Raw genomic sequence first — 25,124 nt, 5'->3', positions numbered from 1 at the left:
CACAGATATCCGAATCATGGTGGGCGCCCTAACGGGTCACACATCACTAGACCTAACTAAGTTCAGAGGTTGTCTAGACGAGGACGAAACGGTCACTCATGTAATCCTGGAATGTGCGGGGGTGGCCAGCCAACGGGAAAAACATCAGTGAATACGAAGTTGCTCCGAAAAGTCTGCGAACACCCCAGGAGTATTCTGAACTTCTGGAAGAAGCTGGGCTGTTTGGAATGACTGGCCAACACTGCACGCAAAATGGACCCAACCAAGTGGTCCCCCTTTTACCATACTATACCATATCTAAGTAAATTATAATATTATCTTTACAAACGTACAAACTTCCAGACAATAATCACGGTACTGTTATACCCACTTATCAGGCCCCAAGATCATCATTATAACACTAATCACTAATTACCAATTACTTGATTAGGTGTTGCAGCTGTGTGGTACGGTGCCGTGTTCCAAACATGTGAGTTTTTTTTAAATATTTAATATACATAATTTAATTTCATTGTTCTATTAACTGCTATTAACATTTATTATTATAAATTACAGTTTCATCGTTTAACAAATTATTTCAATTACAATATATGTATGTAATAAAGTGGTGCAACAAAAATACTCAAACGTCAAATACTAAAAATATGTAAATCAATTAAAAACAATAGTTATAGAGTTCCAACAGTAGATGCATCAATCCACACACACCGTAAATAAATAAAGGCATTATGCGAGTATTCAATTAGCGCTTTTAAAAAATATAAATATATTAAATAATGTTAATTTTAAAAACTTGAAGCAGTGTTTCTTATAATAATACCATCCAGCCGTATAAAAATCAGTCATATTTTTTCCCAAACGCATCATACAAAGTATAATTGCTAAAATCTAATATTGCATTGAAATCCAGCCAAAGCACTTTATGGAAACAAGGCTGTTGTTTGTCAAAATAAGTTGAACCATTACGTAAAAAACAGCCATCACTACGGAGATTATGTCGAGTAAGAGCGCTTTCGCACTACGTCCGATCAGAGTCCGATCCATACCCGTGAAGATACAGATCTAGAAATCTCGGACCGAATTCGGATATTACGTACGCACTAATCCGATCTCTGATCCAATTCCAAGCAATTCAGGGGCCACTTTTTGTCACATGGCATTTTACGCGAAGCCACAACGTCGTTGATCATGAATCGTTTCAATCGGTGTCAATTTCTGGCAATGCTATTGTAGGTACGAAGGCGCAGAAGAAGTAAAGAATTCTGGGTGCACCTTCTCTTGGTGGATCGACGTATAAAAAGTAGCTTTTTACAATCACCATGCAGTGTTACGTCAATTAATATATTCTAATTTTTTATTTCAACACTGAAGTCACAAATGGAACCCTCAGAATTTGTGTCTGTTTTTCTGTTTGTTTGTATGCATGTCCGGGCAAAACACAAACCCCCTTATTCATAATAGTCTGCTAACTTAAAGCATTGCTAATTCTCACTCTGTCTTCTTCTATTGACCTAAGTCAGAATGAGAAAAAACACTCCCTAGCGGCTTTTTTAAGTTAGCGGACCATTATGAATAAGGGGGTATAACATGAACCTTAAACTAAGCAAATAATATCGAAAAATGATATTGGGCAGTGATACTGTTATTGTTGCTCTATAGCATCCATATGGATGACATCGCGGGCAGCAGTTAGTTCATTGTAATACAGTTCTAACTAACTGCCCTTTTTTATACATTGCCTATCTTGAGTAATTGTTGTGAATCAGAGAGTGTCCATTACATTATCAGGTACTTGAAATAATGACGATACGTACGTTGATTATTGTGTTATTTAAATCAAACTTAAAGTGCGCATTCATTTATTCACTAATCTGTGCTCTTGTCATCTCTGCAGTATTGGTACGTAAGTTTTAATACATTTAAATATTTTGAAAAGTTTGTAATTTTAAGTTAAAGTTTCCAGTCCCATATTATGAACTTAAATTAAATTAAAAATTTTAATTGATATTTTTAATAAGTTATTAAATTTAATCAATTAAAACAGCGTTCAAAAATACTGTTCCAATACTTAATTCTTGTTATTTTATGGGTTTATTTGGACGTATAACGTTTCACGCGTTTATTTGCAAGGTTGCCTGATTTTCGGAAAACTTCAGAATTATCGTTGCATTGACAGAGTTGTCAGCGATATAGTCAACATTTTGTATATCCTTGGTTTATTCTCAGGTATAACTTTATACCAAGTTTATATGTAAGGCCGTCTAAGTTTAAATTAAGAGTGGTGTGATTATAATGAGTTGTAAAAGAGTGTGAGGTGCTTGATTTCATTTGTAGTATATCTGTATATTGGTATAAACTAAAAGTAAAATCATTTTAGAACACCTTCAAAAGCTCCCAACGCTTTTTAACAATTCTATTAATGTATTTACTTCCTGATACCTTGCTTACTTATAAATGCGTTAAAAGGGCTGACATTACAGCTATAATTATCATACTTACGTAAAATATACAGTCAAAATCGAATATTTATTAATGAAACTTTTGAGGGGTGACTTTTTAGCTATTTAACATTAACAATAGCTTTAACCGGCGAAGATTGGACAGTTACGGTTAACAGTTAAAGTTATGACGTCACCTAATAATCGTCAAATAGTGCAACTCATTTTTCGCTTACCTAGTACTTTAACATGTTTGTTATTGCTAAAGTTAGTGGGTGCAACCCAGCCTTAGTATTTTGAATATTAAACTAGCTAACTAGGTACTAGCTAACACACACATTGGCAAATCAAAATTGGCCTCGAACTTGTCACGAATTATCGGGCTGTCAGGTTGCCTATATTCTAACGGCCGTTCCCAATATTCAGTCTATCTCTTACTTGAGATAAAAATCGTAACTATCGTTGACTTTTCTGTCCCAATAAATTTATCGACGGTTTTTCACCATATGCGTACACGCTGTCTGTCAATGGGACGACGTATAGCTTACCAGCGATAGAAGTTTGTATGGAAAATGCAATTCACGCGTCCCAATATAAGGTGATAAGAATGACTTATCGGGTATATTGGGACAGCTTCAGATTATTGACAGCTAATTACTGACAGTAGAGGGTAGTAATTTATCTCTTTTTGTAGATAGTATATTGGGAACGACCGTAAGTCTATTTTCTATACATAATTTAGATTTAGTATAGAAGATTACCATTGGGAGGCTCCTTTGCACAGGATGCCAGCTAAATTATGGGTACCACAACGGCGCCTACTTCTGCTGTGAAGCATATGTAAGCATTACTGTGTTTCGGTCTGAAGGGCGCCGTAGCTAGTGAAATTACTGGGCAAATGAGACTTAACATCTTATGTCTGGTGACGAGCGCAATTGTAGTGCCGCTCAGAATTTTTGAGTTTTTCAAGTAATCCTGAGCGGCACTGCATTGTAATGGGCAGGGCGTATCAATTACCATCAGCTGAACGTCCTGCTCGTCTCGTCCCTTTTTATCATAAAAAAAAAGATAGACTTAAGTCTATGATTTGTCAGTCTTTTAACAAATTGGTACACAGCTTATGCAGTATCTTGAAAGTACCGAAGAAGTTGTGTTCATTATCCCAAAATCCGATTTCGACCCTAACGGCTTTGGGAATTATTTTTTTGAAATATTGGAACTGGATGGCGACTGCATATATTGGCAGCGAGAACCCTCACCCTGACAGTCCATAAGCTGGTTTCCACACCTCTCACTTCCTCTACAGTCTTTTTGAGGTCGACATAAGAAGATTTGTGATTTCTTTCTCAATGCCTGGTTCACCAGTAAGCAGTCATCTCGAGCTTCTGTGCCTGGTATTCTTCCAGACCCAGGCCTTCTACTGACGGAGCTAGTCCATTGATATCGTTACCAAGTCCTCTGCATAGTCGAACAACTCACATTAGCCTCTAGGACACATAAAATTGACTACACCCTTCCTCAAGTAGCGCTGTAATTTTGCTCGCTGTTATCGTTCTATCAACCATTTTAGAGACCACTAAATAATGGTATAGAGACTTAAAAATATCAAGGAAAAAGGACAATCTGACAATAATTATTTTAAAATGATTCAGAGTTAATACTCACTATCAACGATTCCCTCCACGATACGCAGATAACTGCATTTTTTGTTAATGTTCGAATATGTCTTAAATTTGAATTTGGAATAAACTTTTTTATGCACCGCAATACTTCATAAATGTGCCAGTAATATTCTCAAATGATTAAAACCTCTTTTGGTATTGTATTTTCTAAGGGACGGAAAATATTTAAATCGCCCATTTTTTTGCGAAAGAGTTTATTATCAAGAGTGCGAAAAATAGAATAATAGGAGAGTTTTTTTATGATTTTAAAAAGTTTTTCTCAAGGAAACAATTTTGAAAAATAATTGATTATACGACTCTAATAACATAAATCTATTGATAACGATAACACTATTGGCTACTGCTGGTGACAAATTCCTCTCGAGCCAAGGGCTTGAATCAAAGATTAGATAGGAAAGGCTTACGCAAATTACTGTTCTGATTTAATGTAAGTTGTTATTAGATTGTCTCAATTACAATTTTTGAAGTGAAACATCTTTGTGGGCAATTTTTATGGGTATGGTAATTTATGAAACGCAATAGTGACACGAAAATAGGAGACGTTTTCCTACGTACTTATTATCTGCTAGCGTTGTATCATGCAATTTAGCGCGCGGCTGCGAGTATGTAGAACATCTTCCCTACTATCATTGTATCGTGCAGGTTTAGCGCGTGGCCGCGAGTAAGTAGAACATCTTCGCTACTAGCTTTGTATCGTGCAGGTTTAGCGCGCGGCCGCTAAAGTTAGTTAAAGGTGCAACCCATGTGAGAAGCGCTTATATTTTTGGATTTTCAAGAATAGGTACTGCATATGGACAGGACGTATCGGGGTCGTTCTTTAGGTGTATTCTGCATGTACCCTAACAAATGTTAGCGAAATTAACGCTTATAATAACTCATGACATTTAGATAATTATTTTCAATAGTAATAGTACATTATTGGAAAGACCGAGTATGAGTTTGAAGGTCGAGCCGTAGGCGAGGACTTCACTAAATACGAGACAGGCAATTGCCATTTCCCGCCGAGGCATATATAGTGCTTTTCTCAAAAGAATGCAGGGAAATAAAACGCACTTTTTATATTATACATTAAATTATATTTATATATATATATATGTCGCTAAATATATATAATCTGGGGCTTTAATTAAAAATTGCTTTATGTTTTCGCCATTAAAAATTTTCGATCTCTTGCTTTTGAATCCTGTCGATTGTCATTTAAGAAAAGTAGTTAAATTCCCATAATTTTTCAAGTTAATGCCGTTTTTAAACAGGAACTGTACATTTCAGCATGGAATAAATTGCCCATAATGTAAATGGCTTTTTAGTTTTAGCAATCACATTAAAATACGCTAAAAATACTCTTTCGGAGAAAATGTGAACTCTTTCTCGTTTTTCCAACTCATAAAATTTTCATATACTTTCCTGTATTTTCTTTTGACTTGGCTGGAAGTAGGTTTTCTATCGCCAATTTGGCTTCTGATATTAAATCTGGTGGAGTACAATCAATCTCCATTTCACTCTCTGAACCGTTGGAACTCATTTTAATTCTAATTAAATTTATATTTATTATGTAGGTAGGTTTACATGTAAATAACAAATCAAGACGAGTTTTCAGCTTTGCCGCCAATTTTTTTATCATCTGTGCGGACAGGCAAACGCAAAGAGACTATGGTATGCCAAGAATGACAAAAGAGATTCAATCAAAGAGTATTTAATAACCCCAGTACGCCTTTTCATACATCATTGCAGTGTCAAAAAAAACATTGCAGGAACGTTGTAATCTTCCAAATTCAAAAAACGCTCCTGCAATGGATTTGTTTTTCTTCGTGCGAAAATTCGATACTTCGCGTGCCTACATACTCTTCCAACACCAGAGGAATCACAGGAGACGCGCTTTTTTGAAAGTATTATTATTTCTTTAATTGGCCTTACGAATTTTAATGGAAGTACACCTTCGTACATGTTTCTTTTTTCATTTAATTTGTAATAAAATGCCTCACTGTAATCGAAATAATATTATGATTCGCTATATTTATTAATTTTTGTATAATTACCCAGTGTACAATATAATGTAATAATATAAGCTTTACTTATCCTGTGATAATAGAAGATTAAGATAATATTTGAGTGTAGTCGATTCAAATAATGTTATTAAAGACAGAATACTTTTATTTCAATCCTAAGCATGTTATTGTTATGCTTGATTTTTTTAATTGGATTATTAATTATAATAATTACTCTGTGGCGTTTTTCTTCTTCTTCTTAGTCGGAAACCCTTGTCAGAGTGGTCGTGGTTGCGCTGACGAGGTACACGGTGGGGTATTCAGTGGGTCGATATGCTTTCTGAGGGTAGCTCTCCTGGCGATGTGCTTCCATTTCTGACGGTTAGAGGCGTTGCGAGTACACTGGACCATGGTTGACTCAGTAGCCTTAGTGATGGCGTCTATCCAGCGGTTTGGCGATCGACCGTGTGCTCTCTTGCCTTCCACGTGGCCCTGAACTACCAGCCTCTCCATCGAGTTCTCATTTCTAGAGATGTGACCAAAGAACTTCAGCATTCTTAGTTGCACAATTGACGATAGTCTATCTTTAATACGAAGCTCTTTGAGGGTGGATACATTGGTGCGAAATTCCGTCCTCGGGATCTTTAGGAGGCGCCTCCAGCACCACATCTCTTATGCATCGAGTTTACGCCGATCCTGCAGTCTTAGAGACCAAGCTTCGGCTTAATAGAGAAATATTGGAAACACAAGGCATTTTATCAATCTGACTTTAGTCTTTTTGGTAATCCTCCTGTCCCTCCAAATCTTTCCCAGTCGTTCCACTGCAGACCTGGTGATGGCTCACCGTCGTCTGATCTTGTCGCCGATGCCGTGACGTTTTTACCTACTTACTTTACTGAGGCATTTTTTTTAATAATTATTTAATATATACATTATAACATTCTAAAATTAGGTGTTTAGCGTTTCGTACTAAGCTTTCAAACCCAGATTATTTATGCGTCTAGAAAGACTGTGACATCTGTGAAAACGTCGAAAACAACTCAGCTTTACTTAAACTAGTTCATATGCCATTCTTAATCTCGAAAGACAAAGCGATTTCACCAATACATTTCAGGAGTGTTAACTTGACTTAACTTAAACTGACTTTACATGTCATGAACATTAGAATATATTAAAAAACTATCAAAACTGTGATCGATAAGTAAGAAACAAATCAAAAGTATTAAATGTCATCGTTTCTATTATGATAGCGACAGTGACAGTTCTTAAACGCGATCAAATAGGCTAAAGGTCGAACAGTCGGTGGTCAGCATTTAAACGCGTTTAAGATAAAAATGCGTTTAGTTTGTGTTTGTGAAATGCGGATTGAATCTGAACTCGTGATTCACTGAGAACGCTTTATGTAAATTTTATGTTTACTTTATTATTATTAGGTACCTACGGCTTTATTTTTGGCAGAAAAACAGTAACACTGCAAAATACTTAAAATACTGGATAAGAATCTAATCTAATTAATTTAATGATAATCTTATTAGTTTAATCTAATCGTAATCAAATCTTTATTTACGCCCATGTCTGTTACTATCGTACTTTCCTTACTTCATTACAACAGTTATACACACTTTACCTTGATTCGTTTAGATAACGTTGGCTGCACAGAGAGCACTTCAATTTCAAGTAGGTCTACAGTCGTTTATATGTTAATTGGTTGGAAATTTTATGATTTTAAGTAGTTATTGTCATAGAGATGATAAAAGCGTGAAAAATAAATCCTGCTAGAATTTTATTAGCAAAATTCCATAATATCTTAAAAAAACTTTGCTAATGGAAAAAATTTAGGCGTCCGTGTCGTTTACTAATGATCATTGTTTAGTTTCTCTTAAAATATCTTCATTACAAAACATTTATTACATGCATTATACCATATTACAATACAAATATTGATACATTCATGGTGAAATTATCTTGTCATACTCGTATATTAGGCATAGTACTACGGATTCAAGACTACGATATATTTAATACGATATACATACTTTACACATAAACATTTATCACTCGGAAATAAACATCCACATTCATCAAATAAATGTTTGCATCTAACAGAATTCGAATCAGGGACCTCTAGCTCTCTAGGCAGGGTAGCTAAGCACACATCAACTACATTAAGCGACCCACAAGAAAATCTGGTTACACTTTTTTTATTACAAAACTTAATTTTCTTTTTGGGGTTACAAAAGTAACGTACATCAAAAGGAAAAAATGGAACCCGTATAGGATCACTTTATTGAACGTACGTCCGTCTGTCTGTCAGGACCTTTTATCTTGTGTTCGTTGCTAAAAGATCATTCCTGTGTAAAGGTCTTTAACAGAAAAGATATTGAGCATGATAAAAACTTTGCTTAGAAAAAATAATTGGCGTTATAAGAGTATTAATCAACTAGAAAGGATTTAAATTTATCCGAAACCGGAAATTGAGCCGGTTTTAAATTTATCGGCTATTATCATTTTCGGTTTTTATCGGATATAAAAGCGGTTAAGGTAATATTTCATTTTGGGGGTAAACGTTATGGGAGTTTTTTTTTATAATCCTTAGTTACCGGTTTATTTCGCAAGACGAAATCGGCAACGCTCCTGTGATTTCTCTGCTGTTGCAAGGGAATATCACTTAACACCAGGTGACCCGTACGATCGTTTGTCCTCCTTTGCCATAGTAAAAAGATAAAGCCTATGACATTTACAAATATGACAAATGTGGCTTTCTATTGGTAACAGAATTTTCATAATCGGTTTACGGCCGTTCCCAATGTACTATCAACAGATAGAGATGAAGTACTACGTTCTACTGTCAGTAATTAGCTGTCAATAATGTCCGATATACCCGATAAGTCATTCTTATCGCCTTATATTGGGACGGGTGAATTGAAATTTCCATACAAACTTCTATCACTAGTAAGTTATACGTCCTCCCATTTACAGACAGCGGAGCACGGATAAGGTGAGTTACCGTCGATATGTTTATTGGGACAGAAAATTCAACGATAGCTAGGATTTTTATCTCTAGTAGGCCACAACCGAAAATAGACTGAATATTGGGAACGGCCGTAAGTAAATCCTGAGATTACTTACTTAACATCACAAACTTTACCACTTTAAAATATTAGTACCTATATAATTAGGGGCTACTCTTATAATTTTGTGCAACTGTCACTATGTGGGCAGATCAGTTATCACACGCCACATAAACAAAACGGTTTTTCCTATTCAAGACCACAAATTCTGTTCATCTGTATACTGTCCTTTGAGCGAGTTTCCTGCGCAACTGTTCATAAATTATCATTATGAACGGACGAGGAAATAGGAAATCGTTACAAATTCTGTAGACAACTGGCTATCAATGTATTTTCCTTGCAGCCGAGACAACGAGTCAATATTCATTTAACGATATCATTGTGTCAATAGGAAATGCATGACTAATGAAAAACCAAACATAAATTTTATTTAATAATTCAGCTTATTATTTCAATTGATGTAACTTATTTATATATTATAATTCTTATTCTAGTTGGAACTTGTTACCAGTGGGAGGCACCTTTGCACAGGATGCCGGCTAGATTATGGGTACCACAACGGCGCCTATTTCTGCTGTGAAGCAGTAATGTGTAAGCATTACTGTGTTTCAGAATGAAGGGCGCCGTAGCTAGTGAAATTACTGGGCAAATGAGACTTAGCATCTTATGTCTCAAGGTGACGAGCAATTGTAGTGCCGCTCAGAATTTATGGGTTTTTCAATAATCTTGAGTGGAGCTGCATTTTAATGGGCAGGGCGTATCAATTACCATTAGCTGAACGTCCTGCTCGTCTCGTCTCTGATTTTCATAAAAAAAGAATCACTTAACTGCGATTATAACAATTAAATAATGAAATAATATTTTTTTTTCACTCTGGTTTTAAAAAAATCAAAAAAGTTTTCATATGTCTTACAAACTTGATGTTAACCGAGGTTTCAGTCGCGGTATGTTTGTTTATACGTAAGAGATTGAAATCATTATAAAAATTACAGATAATTTATACACCTTGATAGAGTATCTTGTTTTTAGACAACCGATAAAAACAGGCCAGGTTTATACTTTAGTGTGCGTGACAAGCTACGACTTACACTCGCGATTTGTATGACACTTTATGTTCGTGTACGTGCACGTGTGTTCGTCACTTTAAATTTTCTTAATTATTTTCGACGTTTTCACAGCATAAATGATCTAAAATATGGTAAAAATTATGATTCATCTAGTATTTCAGTTTTGAGAGCCATGTATAATGTATTAGTAAGTAATAAGTATTTATCCAAATGTTAAGGGTTTTCTTGAGTGTTAATTCCGCTAAGATTTGTCTTTCACCAATTCGGCGAGTCAACATCCTGTCCTGAGGATGCCTCGTGTAGAGCGCCGAAACACATGTCCAAACATTTGGATAATTATGGATTTCCGCAAAGTTGCGCCTGACTAAATAGTTTTCTTTCACTAGTAGTTTACGTGTCCGAAGACCCGACAGTTCAACCGGCCTTGATTTTTTTTTTGTGTATAATTACTATTTACGCATGTAGTAATTAAATATGCTAGCTAGGGCAAAACGACCACCACGCGATTTAAAAAAGTTTATTTTTACAAAAATATTTCAAAAGTACATCGTGTATAGTGTAAGTATCTTGTACGCGGGATCGTTAGAAGAATACTTTAAGTTAATAAAATTGTTATTAATTGCATATATTATTTGATAATATAATCATTAACTTAATATTTTATCGCGTATTTACGTAGTGTGGGTCACGGTGATGTGAGCAAGGGTATATTTTGATAAATAGCTCATCAAATCATATCTGTAACGTTTACTTTAAATACACATAAAATTGCATGTTTTATATTATTCGGTGTCAAAATAAGAATTCTAAGAACTCTGGCACTGTTATCTGTAACCTATCTATACTAATATTATAAAGCTGCAGTGTTTGTTTGTTTGTTTGTTTGAACGCGCTAATCTCTGGTCCGATTTGAATGATTATTTCAGTGTTGGGTAGTCCATTTATCGAGGAAGGCTATAGGCTATGTTTTTTTTTTTTCAAAATTAGGGATCCGTAATAAAATTGCTATTTTGTAACACAAGATGTAAAATCGAAAACCTATTTTTGCGTGCGCTGCAAAAACTATTGACAATAGAACAAAATGATGTACAGGCTATAATATAGGCAATATTTTATTACTTATAAAACTATCGCGTGAATTATACTTTATATGGCAAAACAACGTTTGCCGGGTCCGCTAGTTTATAGATAAAATTGTAAGCATTGTCAATTTGACCAACTTGTGCTGTTTAGGTTATTGAAGAGGTTTTTTTGGCGGGCCATGATAAAGTAATAAAGATTTTTTTAACGTTACGGGAAGAATTATATAAATAATATCATTGAGTAGTCTTTGTAATTTATATTAATAATTTTTTAATATGGAAGAGCAGGACAAACGAGCGTACTGCGGTCACCTGATGTTAAGTGATCACCGGCCCCCAAAATGTCTTGAAACACCAGAGGAATTACAGGAGCGTTGCCGGCCTCTAAGCGCGCTTGTTTTGAAGGTCACGTACGTCAAGTACCCATGTCGTATCGTCCTGGAAACACAGCACTTAAGAAATAATTATAAATTCTTTTATTATTTATTATATGAAAATAATAATAAGCAATTCTTTTATTATTATTTTTAATTTGTTCCTTTTATTCCGAAACTATGTAGGTACATACAATAAATCTTTAACCAAATTTACAAAATATCCCTAATTTTGGCGTGGCTCTTGGCATAGGCCTCCTCTAAATATTTCCATTGTTTTCTGTCTCGCTTGACTTTTCATCCTCCCATCTGGTAGACTGTCTACCTTCGGTATTGCTTGCCATCCCTTGGATACCGTTCGGATACTGCCTAGGTCTATTTTCCTTTTGTGTCTCGCATAAAGTGCCCTACCCACCCCCATTTCTATTGGTCTATTCTTTCAAATATATCGGTGAGTTTCGTTTTTGTACGGAGAACAATCTTTCTTACTCTGCCTCTTCTTTTCGAGCCTAACATGCTCCTCTCCATTGCTCTTTGACATAAGATTAGCCATCTTTCTCATACAGATTTGGTCAGAGCTGCAGGTTGTAATGTTAGTAATTAATATATTCCAAGTCTATGAATCGCGCTCCCTTAGTCGATTCAAGCCGACTTTACCGAAACGAGCATGTCATAGGTGAGCGTGACATCTTTGTCTCATTCATTACCCATAAAACTGAGTTCTCAGCGCACTTATAGAATAATAATTCTGTTATTTTTTGATGTGGATACTTCTTTAGGAAAAGATATTTTATAAAAAAAAAAGAAATTAAATTTTATTAATAAAGACCTGCTTCTTGATGAGCCAATGGCCTTGAGCAATCGAACGGAGCTAGGTTACTGTGTGATCTTAAAAATTAGAAATATTTTTAATTTATTACAAACATTATACAATTTTGTTTTACAAAACTAGCAATACTGTGTCATGTTAAATAGTATTGTTGTACAATTAATAAATTTTCGTACAATGTTTAATCTAGATTGAATGATGGGCTCCAACTGTAAAAGTAAGGGGTAATTTGGTGTTATTTTTTCGCACTGTCTATAAAAAATAGAAATGTAAGGAAATAATGCATGTGTTTTTCATATTCTGTAGATTTATAATTATTATTTGTACATAAATGCTTTATATAACGTTATTGTTGACCCCGAAAACCATGAAAATGACACCCATGAAGAGAAGTCGGTAAATTTCATAGGCGCTATCTTGGTTTTCGATTTAATATAGACTTTATATTTAGAGCTGAAAATAAATCACTAATTCTTCAAAAAAATACAGAAACATATTTTTTTGAAAATCTGACTGCGTACAAAATATGTAAAGTATTGTAGAGCTTATAAAAAATATTCATATTCGTACAACGATCTTTCCGAGTACGAGCTGCTACTTACAACCGACACAGTGTCTACCAGTGTTCCCAACTCTCAAAAATTTATCTCCCTAAAGCCCCGATCAAAAACCCCTAAAATCTCTACAATTTCTAGAAATTCCCCCTAGATTTTTTTTATTGTTTGTAAAATAATAAATTAAATATTTTTAAATAAATAATACATTAAAATAATAAAATATCATTAAACAAACAATAAATTTTAAGCAATCAATAAAAAATTTCATTCAGTAATATCATTATTTTAAATTATTTATTTATCAATTAAATAAAGCTAAATTAGATTATCCAAGGGCCTATATTGTTACTCCTTTATTTGCTTAATTTGAAATAAAAAAATATATATTTGAATTAATAAAATATTACACCCCTAAAAAAATCCCATCCCACATTTTTTCCCCTAAATTTGGGGGGAAAACCCCTAAGTTGGGAACCGTGGTGTATACCCACGACGGCGGCCGAGTGCGGACTGACGTTGTTTCGATAGATCTCTCTGTGCAATGCGTACGGAGGGACAAAATAAAATAACCCTTAATGCCACACTTTAAAGCTCATGCTTATCAGAAAAATATATGAATTTTAGACGATTCATTTTTATTTTTTTTCTGTGATTATTTATAACATATTCATTAATTTATTTCCCGTGTTTTTGAAAATATTATATCTGCTTTCCTTACGTAATTTTTAAGAGACAAAATTATGTAAGTAGTATCAGAAAACTGATCCTGAATGAAGCCCCATTTCGTCAATTTTGTGTGAAGAGGTAACGGATAATCATTTTTACGACATAACATATCAAAATTTTAAAGAAAATATTTCCCGCTAATTGGAGATAAAGAAGTAATGTATTTGTGGCAATTTTTAGTTTTGTTAGATTTAGTTTCATTTAATCACAAATTCTACCGAAAAATGTCTTATTTTTGTCGAATTCGTAAACGCGTCCTTAAATATAAATTCTACCAACAGACTCGTAGGTACGTTAAACAGAAATAAATTACTGAAATTCTGTTAATGGCATACATTAAAAATCAATAGAAGTAAAGTCGTAATTTAACTGCATTCTAAATCCATATCACATATAGTAAGTTGATAAAAAAAATATTGCTGCGTAAGCTCTGTGAACATATAAATCAAGTAAATTCATAGAAGATATATATGGGGGTGCTAGAACTAGTAGTCGCGTAGCCGCGTTAAACGTATCGCTACACACGTCATTATAGGCAAACAGTAGTGATTTAGTATTATTCGGAAGTCGGAAGTGAAACAACGCGTAAAAATGGTGTAGGTATTTCTTTATAATGGAAAAGGAGGACATACGAGTGTAAGTTAGTGATCACCGCCGCCCACATTCTCTTGCAACACCAGAGGAATCACAGGAGCGTTGTCGGCCTTTAAGCAAGGTGTACGCGCTTTTTTAGAAGGTACCCATGTCGTATCGCCCCGGAAACACCGCACAAGGAAGTTCATTTCACATAGGTATTAACAGCATATCTAACTGTAGATACTTCAAAAACTTACAACTATACCAATCAAAATATTACCTTTCATAAAAATTATTTTGAAGCTTCGTAACGTAACGCGTTACGGCGCCAGTCTGTCTGGCTTCCCTTTCTCTCACGCATGCGGCAGCGGTAGGCAGGCTCGTCCTCTCTCACTCTAACCAAATGTTACTTTGATGGGATTAAATAATGATACGAATAATGTACAAGCACAAAATTCTAATGTACATATTCAAGAATAGTAAATTGGAATAAAATATATTTTATAAGCAATAAAAGATTTTATTATAGAATAACCTTTCCTTGTCATATTAATTATCATATTAATATACATAACATATAAGTGATAACCTAAGCTTTTCTCAAGTTAAACAATTTCAATAATAAATAGTTCAACGCACATTTTTCTTTTAACTAAACTGCTGGATTTTTTTTTTAAATAAAGTATGGCGGATCATGTTGACTATACCACTCAATTTATTCGTAATGACGTCCGTTTGCACAAAATTGCTGCACACGTCACTTAATGAGATGAAGAATATTATAACTTTTGAGTCGCCACACAGATGATGCTAGCTATCCGCCATTGGACCGAGTTCAGGGCGATGACCTTAGCTTACTGGTTAAGATTCAATATGTCAGGGGTTCTAAACGTTTTTGACAACATTTAATATGAAAAGTTCTTTTTACTGTAGCATTTTATCAAAGGGGTTTTAATTATTTATTTTACTTTTAGTGGTGTCTCCGCAATTTATTGCATATCTGTGTCTTATATAGTACAGGAATATTTTCACACATTTTTTTAGGAAGGTAGGCTCTTAAGCAAATAAGGTCGTGATGTTATATTCAATACACAGTTTCCATAGGTTATTAATTGTTATTTATATTCAAATCCTTGAGACATCGTTCCGCTGAATATGAGTCCTACTTTGTATTACTGAAGTAGTTGAAATACGCACACGCAACTGACATGTTCGGTAAGTTGCAACTAAATTCAATTTAATAGATTCGTATTTTTAAGCATTTAGAATCATCCTTGATTTTGCAAGTAGTACATATCAATGTCATATTGACCACTTTGAAAAATACAAAAGATATTTTTATAAAAAAAAAAAATCTCAATTAATTCTTTTACACTTCAAAAAAGCATATCATTATCATATAATCAATAGCTTGGAAGATAGATGTGATATAATTGATATTTTACTCCTTTATGATATATAACATAATAAATTTGACTGTCCAGATATCTTAAACAAAATATCATTCCAGGTACCACCAACATTGCGTACCAGGCATACTAATTTATTTAATATTCCTTTCGCTTCTACTAAGTATCTTAAATATTCACCTCTATTTCGAATTCCTCACATATATTATAATAAGAAGTTTTCTTCCGCCAACATATTTAACACATCACGTTTGAGGTTCAAAAAAGGGCCTATGCACGATTTTTAAAAATACTTAAATTTGATTATGTATATCCAAAAATTTATCAAACACATTATTGTTTACAATTATTGTTAAAAACATTCTTATTGAATTAAAAAATAAATTCGGGTAATATATTCGGCTCGTTTCGTTTCTGTGACGTCAGTCTATATCAACAATAATTGTACTAATAAATGTATGGCCTGTTTTTTCCTTGGGTTATACTGCGAAAACTACTAAACTAATCGAAATAATACTTCTACCATTAGATGCAGCGTGTTTCGGAGAAGATTTTAGTATATCATGTATATTTTTGGGACTAAAAATTCTAACTTCTTTTGGACTTAAAAAATGTAATTTAGAAATACCTATAAACTCGCAAAACAACTAATTCAGTCAATAACATCATTATGTACGACAATTCATACAATGACCCGCTCATTGCCGCGGGGTACCTACTTTTTTATGTGGCAAAACAACGTTTGCCTGTTCAGCATTTTTATCATTATATTCTACAATGGTATTTTACTTTTTTACACTGACATTTATTTTTATTCATTAATAAATTAATATATGATTCCTTACAGCTAACCTGTAGAGTATATAAAAATAAAACAGAATAGTTTCGCCAATTAAAAGGAATACCAACAATGCCAAGGTCACGTCGTGTTAAGATTAATAAGAAGAGACCAATAATCGACCCCTGCGGAAACCGGAAGTTATATAATTTTTTCTAGTGCCAAAACAATTAATTACCATCTTCTAGGTTCTCTTTATATATTAAATTACGCAAACAAATGAAGTTCCACTCCACTATAGGCCATTTTCTTAAGTTGAATCATAAGGACTGCTTCAAATGCACTAAAATGCCTTTTTAAAGATCAAAAGAGTTCAAAAAGGTATTGCGTAAAGCACATTTAGTTCGTACATTTGATTTGATGTCAGTAGAAAATAAAATTATTTGCAACCAAGTAGCCGAAAAATAAACTTACGTTAAGGCCTACATAGGCTAATCTTTAATATATAATCAACCTAAATGAAAACTCCTAAAACAGCCTTACACAAAATAGAATAACATCATCCACGTAAACATGAATGCTCATAAAAAATATTCATAAAATGAAAACTACTTGAAATTATTATTTATGGGACCAAATGGCACTTACTCCGCATCAAACTAAAGAAGAAACACGGAAAAAAAAAACAAATGTCATCAAATTCCACCTTCATCATGTTGAAGTATGGCATACTACAACCGCGCGTGTCGCAAGAAATTTCTTGCCTCGTATTGCCCTTTTGTGGAATCAATTACCAGTTGCTGTTTTCCTGTATCGATATGACTAAGGGACATGATAAGAGCATACTCCCACCTTTAAGGCCGGCAACGCATCTCTTGGCACCTGTTGTTGCGGATATCCATGGACACCACTGCCTCACCACTCCCCACCACGTAAGCTTCTAGCCCGTTTGCTTCCTCTTATTTAAAAAATACAGAGATTCTGAGGTAGGTTTGAGGAAGGAAAGAAGAACCTGGAGAAAAAATTTACAATAAATAAAGCCTTGTCACAGAGACCATAAAATAACTTGAAGACATTTATTTTACACCTCAAAGCAATTTGAGGATAGAACAAGACACCATTACAATGCGAATTGCAAAACATAAACTTAATAATAAATTGCGGAAATGCAACTGGAAATTTTTATAGTAACTTAGATGTTTATAAATTATAAACGATAATCAGAGATGGCGTAATAGTGACAATTAAACTAAGAGTTAGTTTCTCAAGATTATTTCTTAGGTAACTTAAGGTAAATAATACGTTAAATATGTTACAAAATGCAAAACAATTAAAAGAAGTGTTAGTTTTTATGACTGTGTTCAAACACGGATTTAAAGATTTTTTTTAAATAATAAGATGTGGACCTGATGGTAACTGTATACCGGTATACCCAATATACATTTTTAATGGGAGAGGAGTTTAGCTGATGATTCTTGAAAAGTCTGAATGGTTTCACGATTTTAGATTCGGTCTTTAGCGATTTATATGAAATTAACTACACGGGGATTTTACTTTTAGGAGATAATAATAATAATAACTTTATTTCCCAAACATTAAAGTAATTAATAATAGTTAGTAGTGACAAGTTACAAGTTACAAATAGTTCTAAATTATATTATTAATTATTTACATACAAAACAGGGAGCAAAGACAACTAAACTAGTATGAACTGTGTTTCGCCTGTTAGAGACTTCTCGTTACAAGACATCATTACCTATATAGTCAATCAAATTATCAAAATCAGATAAAATAAAATAAAAGTATAATTTCTAAGAATGTGTGTTTATGTGCGTGTGTGTGTGTGAGTGTGTGTGTTTAGATATGTTTTTATGATTTGTTTATATTTATTAAGTTGTTTTATTGTGTAAAATTAAATTAAAATTAATTAGGTGATAAACGGATGTTGAAAGATTTATTGCTGTTCTTAGAAATGGCAATCTGATCTTAATTTAATTTACATAATAAAGTTTATCATTTCTGGGTAAACGCTTTTGTCCGAATTTACACAGCGCGCACAGGTGACGCTCACCCACGTCTTTTTTAAGTTCCCGCAAGAAACTTGAAAATTTTCAAGGAAGTTATTGGTTTTACCACGTTTTTTGAAAATCGAGTTTTCAACAGATCTCGACGATATAAGGTCCTAGTAAGGTTTTATTTGGTTGACCAAACTAGTAAATAGTTTTTGTAACATATTTTTCATATGTGGTATTTTTGGAATAAATTTTAAAGGGCTTTACCGATCGATATTTGATTTATTGAAGGATTGGCGAATAGGCTTAGTTCTGCAGCATATGCGGTTAAGAAAATCAGACGGTTAACTGACATAGATACGGCGAGATTAGTATACTTTAGTTATTTTCATAGTATTATCTCCTATGGTATATTGTTTTGGGGCAGTGCGGCCGATATTAATACTATCTTTGTGCAGCAGAAGAGGGCTATTCGTGCGATTTATAACCTAGGTCCTAAAGAATCATTAAGAGAAAAATTTTAAGAAATAAACTTTTTGACTGTTGCTTCTCAATACATTTTTGATAATGTTTTGTATGTTCATAAGCACATTGAGGAATTTTCTAGAAACTGTGACATTCATAATGTTAACACGAGGAACAAACATAAACTTGTTATGCCTACTACTCGGTTGGGTCGAGTTAGTAAGTCTTTTGTTGGGCGATGTATATGCTTCTACAATATGATCCCAGAAAATGTACAAAACAAATGTGTTACGAAATTTAAAAGAATTGTTAAAAAAGGTTTGTGTGGGAAAGGTTATTATAGCATAAACGATTTTCTTAATGACACCACGGCCTGGGATTAAAGCGAACACCCTCAGGCTCTTTAATTATTAATGTTTAATGTACGATATTACATTGTAATCCATATTTTATATAAAAAAAAAAGCCCGCTGAGTTTCATGCGCCCATTCTTCTCAGGTCTGAGGCAGTCTCTTTTGAATGCGTGGTAGATTTTGACGTTCAATAAGTGATTATAAATCCTATTTTGAATAAAAATATTTGAATTAGAATTTGAATTTGATACCAAAAACTAATAACCGATCGCCTCCGAGCCGGTCAAAATCGGTTGATTCGTTCGTGAGTTATTGTTGACGAAAGAGAAACAAAAAAGTGCTGTTTTCGGAATTACTTCGAAATTCAGAGTTCGATCAAGATTCTATATGAGGCTCAAAAAAGCGCGTGAAAATCGGTTCATTCATTAAAAAGATATTGCCGTTTGCAAAATTCAAAAAAATAGTGTTTTAACTTTTTTCAGAAGTATTAATTTGAATTTCTTATACCAATACAAATATAATAGTTTCTCATTTAAACTAAAAAGCTATTAGTTTGGAATTTCTACTTACTTATCTTAGAGATTGGAACTACAGTAAGAATTTGTAATTTTGAAATATTGATGATCTCTTAATACTAAACTAAGATTAACCAATGCAATAATGTTTTTTTTTTCAAAATATGGGTAAAATATATTAATACCACCCCGATTTTCAAAAATCGAGTTTTCATCAGATATCGACGTTGTAAGATCCTAGGAAGCTTTCCTGACGATTTTTAAGATGGTGCCTGTATGTTTGACTGCATGTGTTTGTGTGTTGCCATTCGATAGGGCTTGACCACACTGAGATTTTTAATACAAATAGGACCGGTAGATTTTGAGAAATTTCAAAACGTTAGAGAAATTTAAAAAGTTTTAGAAATGGCTTTACCGGTCGACTGAAAACTGCGTGAAAATCGGTTTATTCATTTAAAAGTAACTGCGCTTTTAAAATTTGTAAAATAGGGGTTTATTTAATTTCGAAGAGCTCAAAAACATAGAACAGTTAACTCTTTCTTTATATTAATCGTCATAAGTACAATTTGAGGCATTTAGGTACGAAATTTGCGGGAAGTTGCAGGGATGGCCTTTAGGGTCAACCGTTTTCCTAATTTTTATGTAATATTGATACACAAATTATCTTGCCCAAAACTAGGCATAGCCTGTACTATGGTCACAAGACAACGATATATTTAATACAATATACTTTCTTAAACATTCACATATATGAACTTAATTTCTTAACGCAGTCTTATATCAGTAACAATATTATGATCTTAATCGTAACGGGTCACAAAAACAGCAACGGCGTAGCTATCGTGATAGGCCCTGATGATTGCTATCGCTAACGCCTGTCGGTTTGGCGTTTCTTCAAAAACCCTTCCAGTATTCAGAAGCTAGTCTTCTCCAACCTTGTCGGGGACCCAGTACTCTGTAAACAGCTCGAACCTGCGTATAGTCGTCGCTTCATTGTGTGTTCATTCAAGCCTATCTAACTGTGAAAGACAGTCTTGTTATTCTTACCTGGCTTCTTCACCTTTCAGCTCAAGCTTTTTCTAATACACACGTACGTCTAGTCATTCATTTCCAGGAGTTCCGTTCTCTAATGATCAAAACAAATTGTGAAGTTCTTTTCACCTGTCTTTTCTACATGACTTAGCTACTTGGTATAATGACTAAAGCGAAACAGTATTTCACTTAAAGCAACCGCCTGCAAATCTTTAAGGCGCAAATATGTCCTCACATGAATAACTGTTCTCACCTCCAGGGTTAGGCCCAGTACCAGATACCAGAATCTTTCATTTGAGATTGTAAACGAAATCGATTCACTGAGTCAAAATCAAGTCAATCAAGTCAAATCAAGTCATCTTCGCTTTTCTCGATTCTTTGGCGTTGCTTACGACTTAGGGAGCTTCAACTTTAGAGCTTACTCGGAATGCCAGCAAAACGTTTCTTGATCTCTGTTATTGTAGATTTCCTTGGATAGTTTTCACTTCCATTAGGTCCACGTGATCCACTTGCGCATTTCCTTCCTCTAATATAAAAAGGCTTAAACAGGTCACTAACACTGGTTATAATGATGTATATAATTACAGATATGTTTGAAGAGTTTAACCAAAAAGCAATCATGTATGGTGAACTTTAAAATGATAAGTTACAAAAAGTTCTTTTGAAAGATGTATCGAAGGAATAATAATATCAGTCGAATTTTGATAAAGAGCCCTTTGAAAGATAAGCCGAATTTGTGGGCCTGATAATAGAGGCCCCCAAGCGCTTATTAGATATAAACCATAAATATGCTTAAAGATAGCGCCTTTCCCGCAAAATCAGTAACAATAACACCAAACTATTGAATAGGTTTGCAATATGACCCGAAATTCAATTTTATCCTGGCACTAGGGTCTGGTAAAACTGATGACAACCCAGGGAAAAATAAAAATTATTGCTCCGGTACCTTATTTTGCCTAAGGTTTTGAATGTATAAAAAAGCTTTGAACCTTCACTCAAAACTCTACATATATATATATATAGCTGCCTCTTTTGTCTATGTTTCCAATATGACGCCCATGATGAAATTAGTCCATTATTCCCTAATTAAATTTACAATTACACTCTTTACGAACGCTACACCAAGAAAGGTGTTTGTTTTTTTAACTGAATCTGAAGAGTTTTAACTAACTAACTTTTCTATTTTATTTCGAAGCATTTTGTATTTTAATATACCTACAATTCCGACTACCCTGATTACTACTTTAACTAATATCACAGAGAGTTACACCTTATTCAATTGAGAATCTAATTCACGAACTGATGCTTTCTGAGCTATCTTTTTCTTAGAACTGCGGTGTATATTTTTCGAATAGAAACTTCATTGAAAGTATCAATAATTTGAAAATACAACATTGAATAAAATATACATAAATTTCTTTAATAAACACGTTGTCTGTTATACCATATATCTAATAATCATTGCGTACATTTAAACGTAACCAACATATATTTTTCTTACACCAACGGTATTCCATCCACGAATGTTAAAATTCTGACTTTGTATAAGTGATTATAAAATCCAAAATTATTAATGATTTTTGCAAATAAATAAATAGTAAGTAGTTAAAAAAAGCTATAAAAACGTTATTTATAGAAAACCGAACTAAAAAACAGAAAATTTATTTTAAAATTTAAAATTAACATCAATTAAGTTACTGTTTTATAGACGATACATGAAAATTATATAAATTAATAAAAATTTATTTTGCATATTTAAAGATGGAATAATTTTATTAAATTAATGTATTGTCATCGGTCCTAGATAAATCTACGAAGTTTGAACGAAATCTGGCCGTTTAGAGTGGGTCAAAATCGCACCCAAATGAGTCGGTTACAAACAAACATACATACAGGTGAAGCTAATAAAAAGCGTGTAAAAGCTGTCCCTTAAATATTATTTTAAGTGTGTAATGGGGAAGATATCAAAAACGTGATTGAGGAAATTTTGACACCGGAACAATGTTACAGAATTGGAACGGGCGTTCGTGCCAAGAACTACGTAGCAACGTGACGTCAGATGGCTGATAGGAACTACGTTTACGACCCCGTCGACAACGGCGAGCCAGTGCATCAACAAACGTTCAGGATGGAGGCAGGCCAGCTCTGGCGACAATATGTCATCGCAGGCGTCGGTATGTCTCTGTGATTGTGTATCTGTGCTAGAATTAAGAAGTTATGTGGCAGTTCCAATTTTGAAAATGTGACAGATTTTATTTTTTATTTTGTGTTTATGTCTTTAGAGTCTGCGTGTTTTGTTACAAAAAGTTACAGATCACATCTGAAGCTAATGATGAGTTGAAATTTTGTTTTTTATATGATAGCGCCATTATTTTATGGAAAGGTCTTAAATACTATTAAATAAGGTTTTAACTTAAAAAATTTTTAAGTATTAACATGAATCTTGGTCTTGTTATTCCTTCATTTTAATTGAATATGTCGCATTACTTTGCGGAATATCAGATCTGTTGTATTTAACGGCTTTTATTTTCGAATATCGTTCAGAGTTTGCATTAATTTTGAATAAGTACATATTTATAAGGTTAATAATTTTATTAAATTTAAATTGACGCATAGGTCCTTTAATTTAATATCTGTAGTTTTTTCAATAAATTACGGATGCTCATAATATACCTGAGTCACTTCATTGTGTTATTTTCGATGTTACATAAAATTTACGAACAATTAAAATAGATTGATTTCGGTAGTAATTTTATGCACATTGAATTTTAACTGTTTTTGCATAAATTAAAATATTTTATATATTTGTTATTGGTAATAATAGAGTTGAAACTACAATGTTAAGAAAGATAGATTAAACAGTATTTTATTGGTTTGAGTATACCTACGATAAATTTAGGTTGTTATATCGATAAATATGACACATCGGGTTCGATACCCCTTAGTGAATAAATATATTGTTGAATGTATAAATTCGGGCCTTTAGTATTTGAAATGTCCATTCCAGCCTCAGTTTTTTAATCATAACTAGACTGCGGTACATATTTATATTGTGAACGTACAACTGGGAAAGTTCACGCTCGAGCAATGTAATAATGACTTACAAATATATTCTACATTCAATCTTGAATTAATAATTAAATCTTAGATTAAATTCCCGGAAAAAAACAAAATAAAAAAGGCGGGAAGCATTGAGTGACTTACTAACACAGATACATAATAATACAGTGTTCTATTATTGTCCATTGCACTCCACGTTTGAATTTATTATGGTGTCGAAACGCTGTTCAGTAGCGTAGTTTATTTTTAATTTGTTTACTCCTGCGTAGTAATAGTAACTACAAGCAGAATACTATAATTTAAAACGCCGTTCATCAGAGTAGATATTGTTTTTTCCTTGTATAACAGTGAGTTTAATAACATACAATATAAACAATATCGAGCTATTCTTTGCATAGCGGTGAAGTAAATATCACCTGGGCTAAGGTTGCCGGATTCGAATACATCATCATCATTATCATCAGCCGGAAAACGTGCACTGCTAGACAAAGGCCTCCCCCAAAAATTTCCACGACGATCGGTCCTGCGTTGCCCTCATCCAACGTATTCCGGCGATCTTGACCAGATCGTCGGTACATCTTGTGGGGGGCCTACCAACACTGCGTCTACCGGTACGTGGTCGCCATTCAAGGACTTTACTGCCCCAACGGCCATCTGTCCGTCGAGCTATGTGCCCTGCCCAATGCCACTTCAGTTTCGCAATCATATTTCGAATACCGTTTTATAAATTATTAATTAATGAAAATATGATGAAAAACTTAACTATACAAATTAATTGATTATATATACAGCGTTCTACAAAAGTGAGAATGCGTATGTCGCCGGTAACTTTAACATAATCTCGTTTTTTTTTCGACTAGCTGACCCGGCAAACGTTGTTTTGCCATCTAAATTATTTTTAGAGTTAAACCGTTTCTTGGACATTGCAACATTACTTTATTTTTCTAAAATAAAATAATTTTTCTAAAATAAATGTAGTTACTCCTTATTACATCAGCTACCTACCAATAAAAGTCCCGTCAAAATCGGTCCAGCCATTTCAGAGATTAGCCGAAACAAACAGACAGACAGACAGACAAAAATTGTAAATAATGTTATTTTGGTATATGTACC

At 33.7% G+C, this 25,124-nt stretch overlaps 1 protein-coding gene across 1 annotated transcript in view; it reads left to right on the top strand.

Moving 5' to 3' along the window:
• The first annotated feature begins 420 nt into the window (after positions 1-420).
• LOC126972389 (facilitated trehalose transporter Tret1) overlaps positions 421-25,124 on the top strand; it is a 59,436-nt gene continuing 34,732 nt past the window's right edge. Inside the window, exons 1-2 of the mRNA XM_050819100.1 lie at positions 421-469; positions 22,962-23,125. Of these exons, the coding sequence (XP_050675057.1) occupies positions 23,011-23,125 (115 nt within the window). The 5' untranslated portion in view covers positions 421-469; positions 22,962-23,010. The remainder of the gene's footprint in view (positions 470-22,961; positions 23,126-25,124) is intronic.

Source organism: Leptidea sinapis, chromosome 26, assembly GCF_905404315.1.
Source record: "Leptidea sinapis chromosome 26, ilLepSina1.1, whole genome shotgun sequence".
Classification (NCBI taxonomy): Eukaryota; Metazoa; Arthropoda; class Insecta; order Lepidoptera; family Pieridae; genus Leptidea; species Leptidea sinapis.
Note: the sequence above shows the minus strand (reverse complement) of the source record. Positions and strands in the feature narration are given on the sequence as shown.